Raw genomic sequence first — 12,867 nt, 5'->3', positions numbered from 1 at the left:
ATAAAAAAAACTTTAACCGAAAACGGTCATAGATGCGTAGATGTTAATATAAAGAATTGCATATATTATATATATATATATATATACATTTAGCGAGAGAAGAAAAATTAGTTTATATATTGATTAATTTTAATTGTCCTCTCCCTCCTGGAATATTCGATAAATTCAAAGAAGGTGTATCAACTTTTTCACTTTTTATTTAAGATAGCTAGCCGGTTCTTTTAGTAAGTAGTAGATGTAAATTTTTTCATAGAATTCAGATATGCAATCGGTTTTTTTTTGTAGACCTCTTATTTTTGAAGTAATTTAAGTTTTAAAAAAAAAATTAAGTCGATTTTAAGGTACTAAAACGCAACAAAAAAAAGGAAAAAATGGCCATTATGAACAAAAATAGTAAGATCTTTAATTTGAAACCTTACTTTTTGAATTTTGTCAGGTAATTATTGAAAAAATTGATTTTTTTAAACCCACGAGAATAAAAACTTTAAACTTAATTTTATCATTTCACCTGTAAAAAAAATATGGGTTCATATATACCTTTAGAATCAGAAAAATATTACGAATCCATTGTAAGCAAAATTGAAAAAAAGTAAAAAAATACAAAATGAAAAAATGGCCTATTGTATTTTGTTGTACAGGCAACACTTTCGTCATCCCCTAGTTACCCCCTCTTTACCCCCTTCCCATTTATATTCTCAATTCAAAAAATAAGGTGGTTGCCTGTATAATATAATATAATATTTTCATATAATTCCTTTTATTGTAGTTTATAAACTATATTGTAAACTTTTTATTTCAATTTTGCTTAGAATGGATTTGTAATATTTTTCTCATTCTAACAGTATATATAATGCATATTTCTTATGCCTTGGTAATGATAAAATTTAGTTCAAAGTTTTTATTCTCGTGGGTTTAAAAAAATCGTTTTTTTCAATAATTACTTGACAGAATTGAAAAAGTAAGGTGTCAAATTAAAGATCTTACTATTTTTGTTCATAATGGCCATTTTCTTTCTTTTTTTTGTTGCATTTTAGTACCTTAAAATCGACTTAATTTTTTTTTTAAACTTAAATTACTTAAAAAATAAGAGGTCTACAAAAAAACCGATTGCATATCTGAATTCTATGAAAAATTTTACATCTACTACTTACTAAAAGAACCGACTAGCTATCTGAAATAAAAAGTGAAAAGTTGATACACCTTCTTTTCAAAATATTTTAGTGCACAATCTAATAAAAGTAAAACTAGTAAATTTTGATTAGATGGTTCCAAACTAAGCAGTGCCCAAACTTAATTTAATCTACATACATATGGAGTAATTTTGTATATCAAAGTTTTTTTTATGAATATATATATATACCCTTGTTTATCCCTTACGATTCCTGTTTAGATGTAAAACGCTTGTCTCGACAGCCGCGCGTCTGCCGTCTGTAAGCCTCAGGGAAATCAATTTAAAAAATCCGCTGAAATGCTAAACCTGACCCATTTATGACAATCCATCTTTTCATGAAAATTTTGAAAGCATTCAAACGGGTTAAAAATTTAGGCTTAGTCATGGCTGTCGCGCGGCTGCCGAGCCCTGGAAAAAAATGAAAGTCATTTACTTCAAAATAAAAAAAAACAAATAGAACAAAACGGCCAATATGAAATAAGATTTACTGTTCTAATATGAAGTGTATCATTGCAATTATTTTATGACCAATAGATATCACGGTAATTGATTATTTATCATTTTTTCTTGTATTTTTCGGACTTTTGTTTAATTTTTGTCCATAATGCACTGTTTGTGCTTATTAACTGCTATGCTTTATAATTAGGGAGGTCTTTACCCATAGGTAGAATCACACTTACTCCTTTGAAAATATTTTAGGACCTGCCAAGGACAACTATTCCCAGATTTTTAATACTTTGTTGCCCAATCAACATATAACAAAGGCTATCTACATCTTTTCAGACACAAACAACTACCTACTATTTTGATAAATTCATTGTTTATTCAGATATTATTCTATTGTGTGCTGAACTACATCCATAGTATATGGAGGAATGTTTCTGATATCCATATAAAATAACGTACACCAAAAATTATGATTGAAAAAATTACTAAAGTAATAAGTGGACAGATTTAATGATGGTCCCAATAGTTTTGAGCTAACAAATGAGAGATTTTTTTTATTTCTCAACATTATCTTAGGAAGAAAGTGGGGGGGGGGTAGATATACCACACTTTTCTGGGATCTTGCTGAGTCAAGTATCAACTGTTGGGAATATCAAAGGATGACTCCATGCAAAATTTGAGCCCGATCCGGCCAAAACCGGCCGTGAATTTTATGAAAAACCGGTTTTTTCCGGTTTTTAGGGGGTATCTGTAAATCGATTCAGCTGGAGCAAAACCGGTTAGAGGTACAAAAAATTTTACTTCACATGAAATTTAGCCAATGCAATTGCCTACAAAAATGTACTTCATCATCAACTTGATTGGACAACTCTTTCCCCTCCTAAATGTCCATTAAAACCTCGGAAACGGCAAAAATCGCCAAAAATCACGCCTTCGGCGGCAAATAACGGCTAAACGGTCAGCCGGAGGCGAATGAAACATAAATAAAGAAATGTCTGCCTCAAAAAGTTGTTCAACATCAAAGAGATGCTTGAAGTCTCTAAAACGACTCCTTCCCCTCCTTTAAGGGGAAAAACTGAAAAAAACGTGATTTTCAAAAGTATGCCCACTTCGTGGGTGTGGGGGGCACTGAACCGTCACCCCAGGGTCACCAAATATAAAGTCTAGGCGGCCCACAATGCTGAATTTTCACCAAGTGAAAGTCTTGTGTCATTATCTTTTATGAGAAAAAAGTTATAAATTAATTAAAATTTCAAATTGTGATTTTTTGATGGATTTCTTTGATGAAATGACAGGCCAGTCAATTTTTAGGCTATTTTTTGCGGTTTTTGGGCCGTCACGCCCAAACGGTTTGAGATAAACTCACGGGACCTTTTGCCCAACCTAAGTCTGGTTATTTGTGAGGTCTAGGAAAAAAAACAGACTTACGCAAAAGATTATAATTATAATCTTTACACAGAAAAATGGCACGAGGTGAGGGTTTGAGGGGGCAAAATGAGCCGACCAGCGATTTTTGACGGCACGCAGCGACGTCGTGCTTCATCCAATCCGGGATTTTTTTTTCTTAGACCTTACAAATAACCAGGCTTAGGTCGGGCAGAAGGTCCCGTGAGATTATCTCAAACCGTTTTGGCGTGGCGGGCCGAAAACAGCAAAAAATGGCCTAAAAATTGACCAGCCTGTCATTTCATCAAAGAAATCCATCAAAAAATCACAATTTGAAATTTTAATTAATTTATAACTTTTTTCTCATAAAAGATAATGACACAAGACTTTCACTTGGTGAAAATTCAGCATTGTGGGCCGCCTAGTCTTTATATTTGGTGACCCTGGGGTGACGGGTTCAGTGCCCCCCACACCCACGAAGTGGGCATACTTTTGAAAATCACGTTTTTTCAGTTTTTCCCCTTAAAGGAGGGGAAGGAGTCGTTTTAGAGACTTCAAGCATCTCTTTGATGTTGAACAACTTTTTGAGGCAGACATTTCTTTATTTATGTTTCATTCGCCTCCGGCTGACCGTTTAGCCGTTATTTGCCGCCGAAGGCGTGATTTTTGGCGATTTTTGCCGTTTCCGAGGTTTTAATGGACATTTAGGAGGGGAAAGAGTTGTCCAATCAAGTTGATGATGAAGTACATTTTTGTAGGCAATTGCATTGGCTAAATTTCATGTGAAGTAAAATTTTTTGTACCTCTAACCGGTTTTGCTCCAGCTGAATCGATTTACAGATACCCCCTAAAAACCGGAAAAAACCGGTTTTTCATAAAATTCACGGCCGGTTTTGGCCGGATCGGGCTCAAATTTTGCATGGAGTCATCCTTTGATATTCCCAACAGTTGATACTTGACTCAGCAAGATCCCAGAAAAGTGTGGTATATCTAGGGGGGGGGGTGTAAATAAGATCCAATACCAAAATTATCCATAAACCCTGCAATACAAAATTTGATCCATGCAAAAAATGGTAAACGTTTACATTTTATCTGGATTCTCAACTAGGTATAAAGGGATAGTATAACGAAGGGTAAATCAATCTTCGATTTATTTTTAAAAATATGCATGTGATTACAGGGGACTTTAGAATGTAAGTTACAATGTTATAACCAAAGTTTTATAACCACGTTTCTTATTCGTAGTCTCAAAAGTTTTGGGTACCCCAACTGAATTTTAATTGGTAGTTTTCAAACTTTTAGTGTTCAAACTTTCAAACCAATAATTTTAATCTAAAGAAGGGTTACAATGTTTACCATCATTGGATATTAACATCAAACTATTTTCCATTGCCTTGTCTTATCCCTTAAGAAGTAAATAAGATATAAATTTCTTTCGATATCCTTTGAAGTCTCTTCCTAATGTGTTGGTTATACGATTTTGGGTATGATTAATTTATCTGCCATTATCCCACCCACGTATCCCTGATTGTTAAATGATGTGAAACAGAGTGGATGCATGAAATAATATCTCACTAATCTATTTAGTTACATCAGGGAATACGGGAAGGATATAAACAAAATTACCCCTTTTGTAGTTTAAAATTAAAAGTTAAAGTTTGGGCACTGATTGGTTGAAACCAACCAATCAATATTCAACAAAAGTGTAGGGGGACAAAATGACTCAAAACCGTGTGACGTCATAAAAATAAATGAGATAAGAGGAGAAGTTGGAAAGAAAACCCCCCAAAAAAGAGATAGATAATCCCTCATTTTTATGACGTCACATGGTTGATTTTTTCAGACACTTTGTCCCCCGACACAATAGTACACTAAAGTTTTTGAGCCCACGAATTGGGTAAAAGACTTTGGGTACCAGTAATATTCATTCCAATGCCCCCCCCCCTCCCTCCCTGGACATCTTCTATAATTTGTCACTAAAGTATTTGATCAATTAAACAAGAACGAACCATATCGGTCCAGCGGTTAGCAAAATTCTTTAGCACAAACATACAGACAGACTTCCTTTTATTGTTATATGAGGATATAATTAAAAGTAATAGCTTTAAAAAAAAACTATAATTCTATGTATAAAGAGCACATTTTAAAAGTATGAATAAATTGGACCCTAAATATATATTTTATCCTTGGCCCATACTATATCAACAGGGATCTAAAGGGATAAGACAATGGGCATTAAATTCACATACATACTCAATTATAGTAAACAAAATTATCTCTTTTACTGACTAAAATTATTGTTTGTAAAGTACTTTGGTATAATTTACAGTCCAATGTACCCTCCCCCCTCCCAGCATTTCAAAATATCTTAGTTGCCGGACCTAGAGTGTTGTAAAGATGTACATTTTGACGGTCATACGTACATACTCTAATAATAGAGTAGCCTTGCTGCTAATTAAAATGTTTCGGATGCATATACAATTTCATTGTTCATTTCATCGCAGGATTTACAAAAATATCGGTATTATCTCGTTCAGGAAATAATATAATTCACAATAATGTAACAGGATGTCTGTTTGTCTGTATGTTTGTACCGAAGGATCTCGCTTATCGCTGAACCGATATTATTCTCCTTTACAGGGTAGCGTCTAATAGATTCTGGGAATGTTTTTTTTAACTATTTTGGGGTAGGGTATCACCATCCTCCCAAGAGAAATCACAAAAAATCGATTTTTTTTAACCCAGAGACTCCAACGCAACATAAAGAGGTATCGTAGAGACTTGAACAAAAAACATTTAAAGTGCCACTAAAGGCCTCTAGGGGCGTAGCCGCTAGTAATGTATATTTCAAATCAAAATATTAATGCAAATTAGTAGAACAATGTCTTTTTTATCTATGTCTAAAGTGTCAGACTGAAAAACTTATGCTTTTTTAGGGAATAAACCTATCTACTGGAAATATGTTTCAAGATAATTGGCGCTCTCATACATAGTATTCTGGTAAGCATTTAAAAAAACATTTTTATTTTGAAAAAATCTCAAATAAAGGAGGGGGGGGGGGTTAGGTCTTTGTATGTTTCTTTATTACATTAAGTTAGGTTGGGTTACCTTTTTTTGTTTTTCAAGTTCGATAGCCATTATTAGAAATAGATGTACATCAAAATTAGATAGATAAAAAGAAACTTTCTTCTACAAGAAAGAAAGGAAAGGCTCTATGCTTTCTGGCAATAGAGTCATTGCAGATAAATAGACAAACAGACATCATTATAAATGGATAGAGAGCAAGATAGATAGAAGCTTACCTCAATAATATCCTCTGGAAGGACATATACCATAGCTCCAAGCCTTCTGGCGATAGAGACATGACAGATAGACAAACAGACATCATAATAGCTAGATAGATAGTAGGTCGCCACAACAATATCCTCTATACGGACAAATATCCAACTCCAAGGTTTCTGGCCATAGAAACATGACAGATAGATAGATAGATATACAGACATCAAGATAGATATATAGAAACCTACCTCAACAATATCTTCTGGAAGGGCATATACCCTAGCTCCATGCCTTCTGGCATTAGAGACATGACAGATAGACAGACATCATGATAGATAGACAGAAGATACTCCACAATATCTTCTGGGAGGGCATACACCCTAGCTCCAAGGTTTCTGGCATTAGAGACATTTAAGATAGATAGACATCATTATAGATAGACTGCAAGATAGATAGATAGAAACTCACCTCTACAATATCCTCTGGGAGGGCATATACCCTAGCTCCAACCTTTCTGGCCTTAGAGACATTGCAAATGCAGATAGATAGTCAGACAGACATCATTATAGATAGGCAGAAGATACTCCACAATATCTTCTGGAAGGGCATATACCCTAGCTCAAAGGTTTCTGGCCATTGAGACATTTTAGATAGATAGACATACAGACATTATTAAAAATAGATAGAAACATACCTCAACAATATCCTCAGGAAGGGCATATACCCTAGCTCCAAGCCTCCTGGCCATAGAAATACCATACTTAGCGTTTGCCATCTTTTCCTATAATAAAAATAATAGGTTTCGCGATTTTTTTAATGAGAGGTTTGGTGGTTAAAATTAAATAAAAAAGATTTTAGTAAGTTGCTACATTTGCATGTTTATTTAAAATTGTTAATAAATCACAAAATATGTTTTATTTTCACGTCACGTTTTACCATTTTTGTATATAAAAATTATCGGTTAAAAAATTAAATATTTGTAAAATGGAACTAACCAATTACAATTTAGTAAGCCAATGAATAATAAATTGGGGTTTTACAACTTTTTGGTATCAGTGTAATTTACATACTAACGGCCCCTTCCTTACTGCAAGTAAACTAAAGTGGTCGGTTGGTGGTAAATGAATTGGTCGGTACGTAATGAGCTTACCTCCTCAGTTTCTGCGGGTGTGACAATATCATAGTTGATGCTGCCAGGTTTGACGGCGTCAATTAGATCAATATGAGCTTACCTCTTCAGTTTCTGCGGGTGTGACAATATCATAGTTGATGCTGCCAGGTATAATATGAGCTTACCTCCTCAGTTTCTGCAGGTGTGACAATATCATAGTTGATGCTGCCAGGTATAATATGAGCTTACCTCCTCAGTCTCTGCAGGAGTGACAATATCATAGTTGATGCTGCCAGGTTTGATGGCGTCAATTAGATCAATCAGGGGCAACCCAGTTGATATACTAGAATCCTGATAATTAAAGAAACATCTTAATGTTAAGTAAAATTATATATTTAACCAAAGAAGGAAAGGACGATGGACTTTAAATGAATCTTCCCCCAAACTAGTTTCTGCCTTACATTTACGGGTTATACAAAAATATTACTAAATAATGAAAATGGAACCTTTTGATTCGAGTAAACAAAACTTACATACATGTATAGACTTAGACAAGCTTTTTTGGGGAGTGGGGGATATAGGAGGTATTAACCCATAAGGAAATACTTCTTTAGGGAGAAGGGGGAGAAGCTACAATGTTTTAAGGGCAGCAATAACATTTTTCTACTTGTCTTAGGTGTAATTAAGCGTAAGAAAAAATTAATATATACAAAATAACAAAGGACTAATCTTTTTACCTGGAAGCCACCAATTCTTGATTTTTTGCCAGCGCTGTACATCTTGTCATTCACCCACTAAAAAAAGTAATCCTTATATAAAAGTAACAGGATGCGTTTCTTTCTTAAAGATCTTGCTAACTGTTGAACCGATATGGTTCTCCTGTCTGTGGTTCATATTAACTTCAAGTGAAATCACTATAGTTTCTATTCACCAATTTGGGTTAATAAAAAAAAACAATAGAAAATTTTGAAAATTAAGATTAAAAACATTACTACAAGCCATATATTAATTTTTTAACATCTTAATTGGAACTGAGGATCTATTAATTGTATTCAATTCATAACAATTTGAAAATTATAAGCTAATATCTATATTTATATTTGTTTTACCTTGACAATCTCTGCCTCCACTTGCTTGTTAGTGCCCAGGCTTGACAACATGTTCAGGGTGTAGCTTCTCATCAACTGCCAGACAAGCGCCAGGGTTAGAGTAGAGTTTCCATCTGCTATATCTTGTCCTACAAGCAATTGAAGAATAGTTATTTATTGCATGATATTATAGACACCTTTCCGCGGACAGTAAAATGAACTGATATTGTATTTTTTTTTAAAGGACACAAAGAACCGGGTTCCGTCGAATTTTCGCAGTAGCTTTTAATAGGTTATTTTAGGTTAGGTATATGTGAATGATTGCCATGTAGGGTTTGAAAATTAGCCCCGCAAGGATAGAGCCCCCTCCCCCCTGCAGGTGCTAGAAATAGGAGAAAATCCACTGTGAAAATATGACGAAACCCGCAACTCAGTTTCCTTCACATGATCCAAACATTTAACAGTAGCCTTTTTATCAAAAACTGATTATTGTTTAGACAAAATGTTTTGATTATTTTCATTATCTCATTTTTTAGAAAAAACTTGGAAGCAGCTTACAGTGTCTAAATTGACGTCATACAATTCAAGTGACCAATGATAGACCATTTTACCATAGGTAAATACAAATGTACGTATACTAGCCAAACATTGGTTATTTGTATTGTATGACGTCATGTTATATTAGTCACTATAAGCTGTTTCCAAGTTTTTGTACAAACCTGCTATTCCAACAAGTGAGAACTTTTGTTTCCTTCCCAGGTCCACAGCATAGTTGCAGTTCTCCAGCTTCTCCATGTATCTCTTCATTCTAGTTACAAGGTTAACAACATTGATAAGTAGCGAAGCACAAAAAGGACAAAAGGATAAGTTGAAAACTATTTACTTCGTTATATAACAAAGAAAAGAAAGAAAATGCAAAAACTCAAAGAAAATCACAAAAACTTTAAAAAAAATATTTAAGTCTTCTTAAAGGAACGATGACAGAAAAAAATGTATTGACTAGATGAGCATATGTCATAGAAATCTTCTATCTTTAATAGCAGTGGAGAAATTACATTTCCCGTTACAGATTGCCTGATCTATCTATCTATCTTGCATGATTACCTGTTAAACTTCTTGTGGACTTTGGGCCATGTCACTTGACCTGGCTGGATGATGTCATACAACTAAAATAAAAAGATTATTGACTTTTTAGATAGATTGATGTCTTAATTAAGGTTATTAAATGTACGCTAAACCATCAGTTCAGCTCTTTATTTGACTATGTAGTCCAGAGAATACGGCCACCTTGTTCCTCTATGAAGTCATGTCCTTGGCATGTGCTTCAGCTTCTTCAAATGTTCACTCTAATTCAATTAGGTCATTTTCAGTGCTGTGACTATAGGAATTTTTTTGTCCTTCCTGTCTACGTTTATCAATGGGGTTCCATCTTAGGCACTTTTTAAAAATCCTATTACGTTCCATTCTGAGCACATGTCCTAGCCACCTTAGTCTTTTAAATTTATACAGATGGAAATTACAAGTCTGGTTGGTGGATCTATAAAATATCTTTACATGAAAGTAAAGCACAAAAATCATGGATTGACAAACGGACAAAGGGAGTTAGGGAGCAGTTAATAAATGAAAAAAGTAACAATATGTAATATTTATTATCAGAAAATCATGAAACCTAAAATAAAGAGGTATTGTTTTAGTCCAAATGTGGATTATAATCAAATAATGGCATGTCCAAAAAATGTCAGCCATGACTTGAACTTTATAGTGGCAACAACGATACTATACTTTACCTGGAATATGATGAGACCATCGGCCAGATCCGAGTAGAGCCAGTTCACATAGGGAGACACTACTATATCTGGAATATGATATCATACCTGGAATATGATACTATACCTGGAATATGATGAGACCATCGGCCAGATCCGAGTAGAGCCAGTTCACATAGGGAGACACTACTATATCTGGAATACGATACTATACCTGGAATATGATACTATACCTGGAATATGATGAGACCATCGACCAGATCAGAGTAGAGCCAGTTCACATAGGGAGACACTACTATACCTGGAATATGATATTATACCTGGAATATGATGAGACCATCGGCCAGATCCGAGTAGAGCCAGTTCACATAGGGAGACACTACTATACCTGGAATACGATATCATACCTGGAATATGATACTATACCTGGAATATGATGAGACCATCGGCCAGATCCGAGTAGAGCCAGTTCACATAGGGAGACACTACTATACCTGGAATATGATATTATACCTGGAATATGATGAGACCATCGGCCAGATCCGAGTAGAGCCAGTTCACATAGGGAGACACTACTATACCTGGAATATGATATTATACCTGGAATATGATGAGACCATCGGCCAGATCCGAGTAGAGCCAGTTCACATAGGGAGACACTACTATACCTGGAATATGATATTATACCTGGAATATGATGAGACCATCGGCCAGATCCGAGTAGAGCCAGTTCACATAGGGAGACACTACTATACCTGGAATATGATATTATACCTGGAATATGATGAGACCATCGGCCAGATCAGAGTAGAGCCAGTTAACATAGGGAGACACTACTATACCTGGAATATGATATTATACCTGGAATATGATGAGACCATCGGCCAGATCCGAGTAGAGCCAGTTCACATAGGGAGACACTACTATACCTGGAATATGATATCATACCTGGAATATGATGAGACCATCGGCCAGATCAGAGTAGAGCCAGTTAACATAGGGAGACACTACTATACCTGGAATATGATATTATACCTGGAATATGATGAGACCATCGGCCAGATCCGAGTAGAGCCAGTTCACATAGGGAGACACTACTATACCTGGAATATGATATTATACCTGGAATATGATGAGACCATCGGCCAGATCAGAGTAGAGCCAGTTAACATAGGGAGACACTACTATACCTGGAATATGATATTATACCTGGAATATGATGAGACCATCGGCCAGATCCGAGTAGAGCCAGTTCACATAGGGAGACACTACTATACCTGGAATATGATATCATACCTGGAATATGATGAGACCATCGGCCAGATCCGAGTAGAGCCAGTTAACATAGGGAGACACTCCCAGAGAGTTCATCCAGTTACGGTATGCTGAAAATTATATCATTATGTAAAAAGGAAGAAAGTGTGTTTTTCTATGTGTTTGTACAGAAAGATATTTGATACCATTGGAACAATATGCAATGGTTCTACTTCACAGTGAAATATCACCACTCTAAAAACCGAAATCATCCCTTTCTTTTTACTTTATAATTCTAAACTTAAATATGTGATGGAGGGCGAAATTCCTACTCTCTTAAAAGTGGCCCCTAGTGACAAAAACACTATTCTATATATGCCTTACTTTTAATAAGATACTCTATTCTAGAACATGAAGATATTTCTAATTTTGACAATCAAGTATTAATTAATTTTGCATGTATAAGGGAATCGAGCAATATTTTGGTTGTTTTAAAAGTGTAACAATAAAACTACACAAAAGAAAAAATAACCTTTAAAAATAAAGTGTATGTCTATTAACGGTGAATCAAATTTCCCCCATAGAATTACGTACTGACTGACAGACAAAGGAAATGATAGAGTAGCTGCGCTACTAAAACTAACTTACTTTTCTCCTCTCTGGTTTCCTCCATGTTCTCAATATCATTCCAATCAATGTCAGGTTTATCCAGGGATGGACAGTTGTTGAAAAGATTTGCTACAAAGGCAAGATTCAACTTGTACACTCCTTCTGTTACATCCTAGAATAAACAAGAAAGATGTTCATCTGATACAAAGAATTTGATGGGTAATTGAGAAGAACACTTGCTTACATGTTTGTGGGTTACCCGCGACCGTGGCTCTACACGTAGCGCATCCGCTCGTCGTCGGAAGGTGATAGGTTCGAATCTCGGTCCGACACCGCGTCATAACTGAAGACGTTTAAAATGGTTCCTACTGCTGCTATGTCAGATGCTCGATACAAATAGTTAGAGTAGAGGAATGCCTTGGCCCAAAACAGGCGCAACTCATTACCATGCACAGTTAGGACTTCTAAGACAAAGGTCGTGCAATCAAAGGGTTGGTTGTCTGATGGGTGTTGTTGATACCCTAGGCGATTGAGCGCGTTACTCTGCACTTTAAAATGCAGAGTATGTTCAAAGGTGACGTGGAGAGGACTTGTGCCCGAAGCGTCACCACGCCCCTAGAGTCAATAGTCAATACATGTTTGAGGGTTGATGGTTCGAATCTATCCAAAATTTATATTCCATTGACATGGTTAGAACAAAGCCATACCTTAGAAAAGGTTTAGGTAATATTCCAGGAGAGTTGTCGCGCACAGAGA

At 35.4% G+C, this 12,867-nt stretch overlaps 2 protein-coding genes across 2 annotated transcripts in view; both read right to left on the bottom strand.

Moving 5' to 3' along the window:
- The window catches only part of LOC145305883 (uncharacterized), a 150,952-nt gene that overhangs the window by 73,239 nt on the left and 64,846 nt on the right, over nt 1-12,867 (bottom strand). The gene's annotated exons all lie outside the window — the stretch shown is intronic.
- Nucleotides 1-12,867, bottom strand: part of Fim (plastin-2 fimbrin) — a 53,418-nt gene that overhangs the window by 7,004 nt on the left and 33,547 nt on the right. The window contains exons 18-25 of the mRNA XM_080147731.1: nt 12,151-12,283; nt 11,545-11,633; nt 9,587-9,648; nt 9,202-9,290; nt 8,504-8,631; nt 8,132-8,188; nt 7,644-7,745; nt 6,978-7,064 (exon numbers count right to left, since the gene is read on the bottom strand). Coding sequence (XP_080003857.1) covers nt 6,978-7,064; nt 7,644-7,745; nt 8,132-8,188; nt 8,504-8,631; nt 9,202-9,290; nt 9,587-9,648; nt 11,545-11,633; nt 12,151-12,283 — 747 coding nt within the window. The remainder of the gene's footprint in view (nt 1-6,977; nt 7,065-7,643; nt 7,746-8,131; nt 8,189-8,503; nt 8,632-9,201; nt 9,291-9,586; nt 9,649-11,544; nt 11,634-12,150; nt 12,284-12,867) is intronic.

This window comes from Acartia tonsa, chromosome 14 (genome assembly GCF_053477335.1).
Source record: "Acartia tonsa isolate MP-2025a chromosome 14, ASM5347733v1, whole genome shotgun sequence".
Lineage (NCBI taxonomy): Eukaryota > Metazoa > Arthropoda > Copepoda > Calanoida > Acartiidae > Acartia > Acartia tonsa.
The sequence above is the reverse complement of the archived record's forward strand: the minus strand, read 5'-3'. Positions and strand labels throughout refer to the sequence as shown.